The sequence below is a fragment of the Chaetura pelagica genome, unplaced genomic scaffold (genome assembly GCF_000747805.2).
Source record: "Chaetura pelagica isolate M959 unplaced genomic scaffold, ChaPel_1.0 scaffold18, whole genome shotgun sequence".
NCBI lineage: Eukaryota > Metazoa > Chordata > Aves > Apodiformes > Apodidae > Chaetura > Chaetura pelagica.
This window is the reverse complement of record NW_009954310.1, coordinates 1494949-1505344: the sequence shown is the minus strand read 5'-3', so window position 1 is coordinate 1505344 and position 10396 is coordinate 1494949. Positions and strand designations below refer to the sequence as shown.

General features: G+C 36.9%; 1 protein-coding gene across 1 annotated transcript in view; it reads left to right on the top strand.

The window, feature by feature from the left end:
- AGBL4 (ATP/GTP binding protein-like 4) overlaps positions 1-10396 on the top strand; it is a gene marked incomplete at its 5' end in the record, with an annotated part of 892811 nt that overhangs the window by 335856 nt on the left and 546559 nt on the right. The window contains one exon of the mRNA XM_010004032.1: positions 2697-2913. Within this exon, the coding sequence (XP_010002334.1) occupies positions 2697-2913 (217 nt within the window). The remainder of the gene's footprint in view (positions 1-2696; positions 2914-10396) is intronic.

Genomic DNA, 10396 nt, shown 5'->3' with positions numbered 1-10396 from the left:
AGTGCATCTAGGACACAAAGGTTAATTCAAGAACTGAGCAATGTCTTTTTGTTATCAAAAACTCAGTTGGTGATATCTAACACTATGTCTCTTTTCTTTCTTTTTTCTTCCTATTTTTTTCTTTCTTTTCCTTTTTTTTTTTTTTTTTTCTTTAATTCCCTGATAAGATCTCAATCTGATTAGGCTCCTGTGTGTAAAGATGTGTTGTTGGTATCTAAACACTAACTCTCTTCTCTATATGACTCACAAACAGATTAGCAGTGACAAAGTGCTAGGAGAGATAAAAATAGATTAACACTGACAGGAGTACTATTATAATTGTTTTTGGAAGATATGGTTTGAATTAAGAATTTGGGCACTTTCTGCCCTGAGAGGCTGAATTTAAACCTAGGAACTGAGGATGGTTTCTGCTGTTGTGTCAGACACCAGATAGTGAAATGTCAATACCAGATGTCCTAGACATCAAGATTAGCCATAATAGCCAAATGTAGCCATAAAGTGATGTGTCAAAGTGGATAATAAAACAGATGCTTAGCTTCTATAATGAAGGAGAAAGGGAATGAAATATCAAAAGTGCCTTTAATACATTAACAAAGTTGTCTTCAACTTGCTTAAAAGTAGAAAGTTATTGAACCAAGGAGAACTATATGTCATTTAAACATTAACTATCAGCAGATGAATTTCAATTAGCATTAGCCTTTCTAAAATCCTGAATTTCCTCCTATTGGTCTCATTTTACATGAAATTTTTATAGCATAAAGCGAGGCTTGTCCTTTATTATTTCTCCCATGTTAATCTGGAAACAAATAAAGTTCAACAACTTAGCAACATACTGTTTAAACTTGCATTAGGGTTTGAGGACTGGGAGCTAGAATACATTTACCCACTGCTATATCATCTGCTTGATTTGAGACCAAATGAAGGATGTCCTATAGCACTCCAGAGTAAGGGCGAATGATAGAAATATGTTAAAATACTGGAGAAACCTATTAGGTTAGGGAGCTGAATGCCAATGGCTGGTGGCATTTTCCCCCTACTGATCCTTGTAAAAAAATAAATAAATAAAATAAATATAATTGTTTTTCTGTCCTCCGTGTTTGTGGCTTAAAAATCATTTTCAGATCCTAGGAATAAGCAAGTGCCTTATTTAATAAAAAATACTAAAGTAAATTCTGGAATCCCTGAATGTTGAAGAACCAGGGCAATAAAAGGGGCAAATAAATTCTTATTTCAAGTCTAATTAACTGCATCATTGGCTCTTTATTGTGCTTTTTCAAGAACATCTCAATTCCTTTCTCTTTCTCTTTGTAGCTTCTGAGTCTTGCTGATCAGAGTCCTTAACTGCTGCTAATTGGCAAACACATACTTCTGCATAATGAGGGGGTTTTGTCCTTTATTTCATATTAGCAATGAAAGGCCAAAACTGATGCTCTGCAGTAGACCAGCTTCTCGGAACTATTACAAAAGGCACATTACTACTGCTATGTCTGTAAATCTTATTATGCTTTCCCTCACCATGATTCTAGTTTAGCTGAGATCTGCTCCAATCATTAGATGAGACCTGTTTATAATTTTCTGTAATTGAATCAGTTAGAGTCTGCAAGACCATAGTGTTTTGTTGCCAAACATGACTGGTAAGTTAGTTACATCAAATTACAAGGGCATGGCATGACTAGAGAATCTTCTGCCTAAATAAAGCCAGCAAATCCATCTACAAAATTAAGAAACAGTACAAACAGTAATACTGAGCATCTCTAGTCCATAGAACATGAATGTTACTGATTTCTGTTGAGAAATAACAGAATAATTGAAGTTGGATGAAAGATGTTAGGCAGGTATTTGTTATTCCTTGGACAGAGATGAGCTTGATAACAATGACATAAATGTCTCTATTATAATTATTTACCATCATGTATATTCATTTTTATCTTGACAGCACTAAGCCAGAACTCTGGAGGAGGGCAGCAATCCAATTTGGAACATGACCAAATACCCTTTTCTCCTTTTCTTTCTAGTTTAGGACCAGGTCATTTTCCATACCTGTGGTTTTTTTTGTTGTTGTTGTTGGGGTTTTTTGTGGTGTTTATTTTTTTTCCCCTAGAGAACATACATTTTTCTCCATTACTTGGCTAGCTATTGATATATCCCCTGATTATTAGGATAATAAAAATGTAAAGATGTCCTGAATTTCTGTAACAGATCAGTCGATGTTGCTGTGTACTGACATTCCTTCATTAATTATGCCTTGTCTTGGAGGTGGTGATTAGAGCCATATGAAAGGATGTAGCCACACTACAGAATGAATCCCATGCAGTGGATGAGACCACACCAGAGAAGTAGTGGATGGCTTAACTGCCTGTGTAGCCTTTTTGTTTCCTGGGAGGTGGTTTCTCTGGCTGTGTGATGCTCTTCCCTGCCACAGCTACCCTGCCAGCTTGGGGGGACCTGCAGTCCCTGTGGATATGGGTGCCTGGCAGAGGAGCTGTATCGTGGCTGGGCCCTGGTGCTGGAGGTTGTCTGCAGGAGTGCTCCGGAATGCAGGCTCTGGGACCTGCTCCTCAGCTGCCAAACTGTTCATGCTATTATATTTCATTTGTTTTAGAGGAACTGTGAATCTCACATAGCTTTTTTGTTCAGTTTTCTTACATCAATGTATATCTATATCAATGTATGCATATGTTGGTTTTGTTTTTTAGGCAAAGAATACCCTCGAAAAATGTATATTACTATCGCTGCCCAGACCACAGGAAGAACTATGTCATGTCATTTGCTTTTTGCTTTGACCGTGAGGATGACACTTACCAATTTGCTTACTGCTACCCCTACACCTATACTCGCCTTCAGCACTACCTTGACAACCTCCAAAGGAGGAGCATGGACTACTTTCGCAGGGAATTGCTGGGACTCAGTGTGGTAAGTAATAGGCATGCTTGCCAACTAGCCTAGCAGGCTTCATTATGAATGTCTACCCTTAAATGCTTGTAAAGTATATAATTCATCATCCCTGCTAAAATACACACACACACGTATTTGTTTTACTGCTATCAATGACACATGAGGTAGCCTACCTGCATGGTGAAATATAGACAAATGCTAATGTAATCTCACATAAAGTATTTCCTTCTTGATACTCAAGACAATACTAAATTCCCATACAGGATCAGTTCACCTCTAGAGACATTAAAGGATGAAACTGAAACAGCTTTATTGGAGAAATGTGTTTTTTGGAGTACTCTGTCCATTTGTATTTCTTGAAGAGCTTTTCTTTTCAGAAGGAATTATGTCTCTTTTGAACTAGAATGTAGCTTTTCTGATAAAGTAATGCAAATTATACACAAGCTGGCTATTTTATTTAGGCTTAAAATGCCTGCTTTGGTAGAATTAAATTAAATTAAAGGGGGTTAAGTGGCCTCAGTATAGATCCTAGTAGCCAGATGAATGTGAAATGCGATAACTTTGGCGCAGGAAGGAGGGCTAATGGTAAGGCTGATGTCCTTACTTTGCTATAACTTCTCTTTGAAATTTTGCTGACCCTGAGGATTAGGAAAACATGACTCAACCACTCCGATACCAACTCAGAAATCATCAGATTAAAAATAATAGCTAAAATCTTGGGTTGTTTTTGTTTTTTTTTTTCCCTTTTGCTTTTTCAGACTTTAGAGTGCACTTATCCCACATTCTTAGTCTTTTCTCTGAGATTTGATTTAGTCTAAGCTTGTAGTGTGTGTGTATCTGGAGAAGAAAGCTGTGATTCCTATCTGTGAAGGCTGCTGATCCCAGTTGGGGCTTTAAAAAGAATCCCAGCATATATTGTGAAAATCAGATGAAATTGTATGTATAGCTTGCACTGAAATAAATAAAAGGCTTCCAGCATTAGAGCAGGCTGTTGAGATCCCTATGGTGGCATAAAACTTGGAGGAAAAAATTAACTTATGGTGAAGAGTAAAAACAGATTTAAACAAAGAAAGATTTTTTTTTTTTAACCCTTTTGTTGATTGAGTACATTTCTTGTTCTGAAGGTATGACTATTACATATCCTGGAACTGATATTAATTATTAATCATTCCAATTAGAAGGACAAAAAATTATAAGGGAAAGGGGTATCAAAAAAACAGTAGAGTCAAATCTTCAGAGGGCGGGAGGAAGAAGCACTATCATTTTAATGTGTGTAGGATTTTAATTATTAATCTGGGAAGACAGAGCTGTCATTAATTCTATAATGAAACTGAATTTGTTTTCTTTCACTCTGAAAATAGTGTATAAACAGTCACATTTGCATATTCATCAAAACCCTGATCTGAGTGATTAAAACACTGAGATGGAAGGATTTGTCTTCTATCTACATTTTGACAGAGAGAGCTATACTCTTAAATGTTGTTAACATCATGTTACCAGTAGTTGCTAAGTATTATTTTTCATATTTCATCAAACTAAACAAACAGATGCCATTCAAAATGTGGCAGGAAATGTGCTGTGTAGAAGTCCTGATTTTATATCTATATGTATACACAGGGTATGTTTTGCAGAAATTGATATGGTAACATTTTGCAGCTTACTATGCTGATCTGTATAAAAACCTCCTGAATCAGGCTCATTCTGTAATCTTTGTTACTAACATTACAATCTCAGAACATTTCTGGCTTTTCTCCACACACAACTGTCCTAGAACAGCTTGGTAATTTAATGTCTTTGCTGAGCTTGAATAGACAATTTCCATAAGTTCTCTGCAAGTTAAATATTTTAACATAGAGCTTTGTTGCTATCATGCATCTTTAAATGGTGAAAATCAGGATCCTTCCATCTTCACTGCACAGTGCCTCATCAAAACAGAAGCTGCTTGTACTTTAGAGGATTGCGTGCCATATAGGATAGATTTAGAGCTAAGAAAGCAAGCTCCAGCCCTCCTCTGGCCCCTTATGTAAGATAAGAGGAATCAGGTTGGCATAAAGAGGCCCTTAAAAGCTCTATTCTTGGCAAAGGGACAATACCCCTGGTGCACATGGTGAAAGGTAACTTAAAGAAGCCATCTGAGGATAAACTCTAAAGTCCTCCTGCAGGGCCCAGGGCTGAGGCAGGATAGCAAGGTGGAGAAGGCTGCAGAGAATCTGTCGAGCTGCTGGGTGGCCACCAATACACTGTGGTTCATTTCAGGGGAATTTAACAGCTCCCTTCAGCAGTTTGTGATAGTGAGGATGGAGAATGGTTTGAAATAATTTCACTTCTCCTGGGTTACAAAATTTTGGACTGGGCCTCTTGGAGACAACAGAATCTCACCACAGATCTTTGTTTATTTTTCTTTGTCATGGGACAATAAAATGCAAGTCACAAGAAACCATGCTTAGATGATTAATCCTGAAGGCCTTCTGAGTGCACATTTTGCTGCATGCAATGTTTTCAAGGCAATCTCATATCTAGTCTAATTTGATATTTTCTCTAAAGAAAGTACTATGCCTCCATTAACTCCTTAAATACTTTCACTAATTCTATGGAAATTGAAAGTGAAATATCAGTAAGGGACATGTAATTGCCATTAGGATGCAGAACAGCAAAGTGGTTCAGAGCCAAATAGCAAAGGTTTCCATTGCCAGTGTGAATGGATAACTTAGCTGTTCTATTTTTGACCTTTTAATGTCTATATTCTTTACTTCAGAGAGCTATTCCACATTCTAGATGTGCCAAATGGTCTTGAAAATAGTCTCTCCTGCAAGATAGTAATGATGGTCACCCAGGTATCATTTAAACTGCCATTTTCATTCTGTCACTGTTGGCCTTGAGTAACCTCAGACTTTCTATGGCTTGTCCCAACAGATCATAAGTTCAAAATCTGTGAGGACTTTTTAATATTGTGAAACTAGGAGTTTTTTGCATCTTATTTATGTGTGTCTCATCTCGGCATATATTACACAGTATTGCACAGCATAATATAAAGAAAAATAATTGTTATATTTCTGTGAAAACGTTAAGACAGGCTCAATTTACATTTGCAGTACCTAATCTATGGTACTTGTACAGTCTCATGTGCAGCAACAGCTCTGTGCAGCATTATGAACAATGTTACAGAGTTGGCAAAATTTTTGATTGTGTTGTCAGTTGAAGGTGATTGTCTAAATGAGCTGTGCATACTTGAACTGTGTGAACAATTGATGAGACCCGAACCTCTGCTAGTATTTCAACATCAGAAATAATAAACTAAACAAGTTTTGGAGACCCAGCTCAACTCCTACAGTCCACTTAACAAATGATCATGGGCTTGGCAATGTTTTCATTACTCACTCAAAAAAGACCAAGAGTAGTTGGAGACAGATCTGTCCTTTCACCCCATTAGGCAATAGTGCTTCTAACTTCCACTCGAGGAGAACTGCAACTGCACATGCAGCCACAAGCCTCAAAGGCACTTCCACAGTGCACAGAGACTCTGGGATATGGAATTCTGTTAAATTAAATATTAACCATCTATATTTTAAAACAAGAAGGCAATATGTCTAATGTAGAACTCTGTTAGTGAGCCAATCTCTTAAGTCAGACATGAGATACTGGAACAGATTGGAACACAAGGTGCTTTATTCTGACTCCAAACAACTTTAGTGTGTGCCTTTGATTTATGAAATTACTCCTGGTTCATGCTGTTATCAGAGAGATCAGAATGACTCCCTAGGACAGTGAAACTGCACATCAGGTGTCACGTTGCTAGTTCATTGATCAATGTCCCTTCTTTGCCATCTAAATGGCTGAGTACCCCTGTAAAAATTGTTGATCAGTTCTACTGATACCTACTGGTCCATTTTTAACTGCTCAGTTATGACAGTTTTAAACCATGAAGCAAAGAAAATAGACAATTTTTCTAAGGTTAAATTTCCCATTTCTGCATTCAGCATTAGGTTAAGTAATAACAGTTCTAAGAAAGAAAAGTATACTCTTTGTCTTTGAAAAAAATAGAAGTGCCAGGCTTCAGTGTGAAGTACCATACTTTTGAAATAATTTTGGTATCAGATCCTGTGCTTTCCAATGGATCTGACTGCAACTAGGCTGAAATGTCACCTAAATGCAATTTGTGGCAATTTACTTTGTTTGAAAAAGGCCACAGAAACAATGCTTAAAAATAAAAAGTAAACCAAACTTCTCATTCTCTAAAATGTAAAAGTGCATCTACATGTATGCTAAGGCAATGTTCTCTATTCAGTGATGTATCTATTTACTCACATAGTCTTGCAGTTCCCATAGCACTCATAACATGAATATTGTCCCAGAACTGTGCGTGAGATTTTAAATGTTCCTACAGCTATTTTCTTAGCTGGGTTGGATATCAGCAGAAGGAGGGTAGGACCTAAAAATAACACCACCAACAGTTCTTTCTGAAATAAAATACGACACGTAGTATATAATAGCACAGTGTGCTACCAGGGAAATTATATAAATAACATGAAGAAGATCACAAAACTATTCTATACCATCAGTTTTAGGGAGAATTTTTTTTGTTCTGATTTAAAGGAAGTTCTGGGAAATAAACTGGCTTGTGAGAATCATAGACAAGGAAAGATAGGCAAAGCTCTGTTGCTGTTGAAAGTTGCCATCTGTCTGTAGGATATATGCAACTGTTCCTGGTAAAAACAAGAAATACTTTGGTTTGAGTTGGCAGCAATATATAGTTTTAGAAAAAAACAAACTCAATAGAATAATAATTTACAACTTATAACATGCAAGGTTATTTAATGTAAAAACTGGTTATTTCTCAAGCTTCAGAAAGAGGTTGTTTCATATAGTAAAATAATTTCTGAGATTTGTGTAAATTGTTTATCTATCTATGAGTAAAAAAAGTCTTAAATTAGGAAGAAGAGTTCAAGTCTCGAGCTCACATTTTAAAACTGCTAATATCCATTTTCTCAGAAAAAAAAATATGCTTGAAACTTCACAAAAAAGAAGCTTTGAGTATAAAGAATCCATTGAGTTAAGAAATCACCTGCAGAAAAGCTGTTATGATCTATTTAAGAAGAAAACCTCATGAAAGGAATGACAGTAAAAGAGTTAAATGTGGTGGCGTTGGTCTATACAAACTGTTTTCATGTATAGGTCCTATAGCCACATGGGGAAACTTTTGCAAAGTCAGTGACTTTTCTGAAAGTTTTCTTGGACCTTCTGTAGCTGTGCAAGTTGGCCTTGTACTTCAGAGCTCTTCAGTTTCTATGTCTGGCTTTTCATCTCACCTTCACTCCACACTTGTCCTTCATCTTGTTTGCCCTTTCTTTGCCTCAAATCTAACTTTGCTTTTTCTTGCTGTTTAGTTTATACTTTCCTAAGCTAACTACAAGAAAGAAACTCTAGCATTGATTGCTGCTCTTATGTTACTTAATCTGCTTTGTTCTTTCACATTCTCTCCCCTTATCTCTTTGAGTCATGAAGGGAACATCCGAAATAGCTGTTAGGTCTTTTAAATACTGGAACTGCACAAAGTAGTCATGTTCTCTTCTGTACACTCAATACCCCTATTTCAGTACCATTTCATGTAACTTCATATCCTGGTTTATGACCTGTCTTCTCTGTCCTTATCTCCTAGGTATGTTATGTGCTTTGTCCAGGCTTTAGTCTAGATTAAAAACATTAATGATCTGCTCAGTTTTCCTGACCTGCCTGAATATCCAAGTGCAGGAAGATATTTCAGGGTTTAAATCCTTGTTTCATGGCAGTGCTAAACTTCAGGTAAGAGGCAGATTTTACTTCTTCCTGTTCTCAGCACTTTCTACTGCTTGGTTGAGTCTCATTCAGGTCTGCATGATAGCTGCAATCCCAATAGGAAAGGAACTGGTTTTGTCTACACAGTCACTTCAACCCTTAGATCTGGGCAGCTGACTTTAGTTGTTGGGAACAGGGAGCACCCATTTTACTCTCTGATTTTAGTGTCTTGCTCGCTAGAACTAATTTTTTGGTTGCTGCTTGAGAAATAACACAGAACAGCTAATTAATATCATTCCATGCTCAGGTTCCTGTGTATACACCAATGGAATGCTTTTCTTGGTCCTAAGATTTACCTCATTGCCCTGAAGGATATCTTTTGATAGGTATGTATGGCCCTTAGAAAGCAGTGAAAACACTAGAATACATTCATCCTTCTTTCACTTCCATTCACAGAAATGTGTTTTCTCTTTTTTCTAGCACAGCATTAAGCAATAATTACCACGTTGATAGTGATGCTGAATGTACTTGCATGTAGGGGAAATTGTGCTATGTGGAGCTATTAGCTGCATTTGCCCCGTAGCGCTTTACTGCATTGACTCTGCTGGGATTTTGACTGTGTTTGAGTTGGTTTCTATTTAGATCTCCTGAGCAGTGACTGTGTCATGCATCTGTGGAGCTGGAGTTGTATTTTCATCTGTATTCTTTGATTGTAGACCCAGAAGGTGGTCAGTCTGGCCCACATTACCTGCAGGGCTAAGACCTTGGTATTGAAGTCTTCTCTGCCTGCTTTACAATCTGCTTAGCCCAGATTTATGCCTTTTAATTTAACCAAAGAAAGAACTTTTTATTGATTTAGCTTTATACTAGCTATGTAATATAAGTATAATACATTAACATCTCTAAATACCTTAGGCAAAATCTTGTTCACATAATTTCCGTAAACTGAGCATTGTGGCTCTGATCCAGCAAAACACTTAAGCATAGATTTAGACTTAAGCATGTTAAACAGTGCTGTTGAAGTCACTGGCACAGTTCAAGGCATTAAGTTAAATATGTGTAAAATTGCCTTTAAGCTCCAAGGTAAGAATGATCAACACTTTGCAAGATCAAGTCCTCCTGCCCTTATATTTTGCCGTTACCTTGCACTACCACTCTAATAACTTGTCTACAGAAAATAAAATTAATAACAATAAATCCTAGACTTTAAGCCTGGACTCTCAGTCTTTCCAGGCAAACATACTTCTAACAAAGTAAAGAGGACTAATGGGGTTTTCAGTTTTATATGAATGTAGATGGATTTGGCTATTGGTTGACTTATTTTTCAGGTTTTTGTAAATGTTTGTTTTAATAAGATCCCAGGGCCTTGCTTGTCTAACCTTTCACCTTTACCAGGTACACTGATACCACTGAATCTGAGAGCTAAATTACGGAGTTGTAGGATATGGAAATAAGTTACTTGGTAGTCATATGTAGCCGATGGATTTTCCCAAAAACTTCATTCAGTCTTTGTACTGTACGAATCAAAGAAATTCACAATGAAGTAAATATGTTTCCAGATAACTTTCCAGTATTACAAAATTCCCACTGGCCAAGATTTTTAAGACCTGTGTGAAGACCATGAGCCTGTGTCTTCCTTTACTCTCCCTTCAGATTCATCTTTCCTCTTGTAGTATTATATACCTAATATATATAATATCAAAGTAACTCAACAAATGAAGGAGGTAAA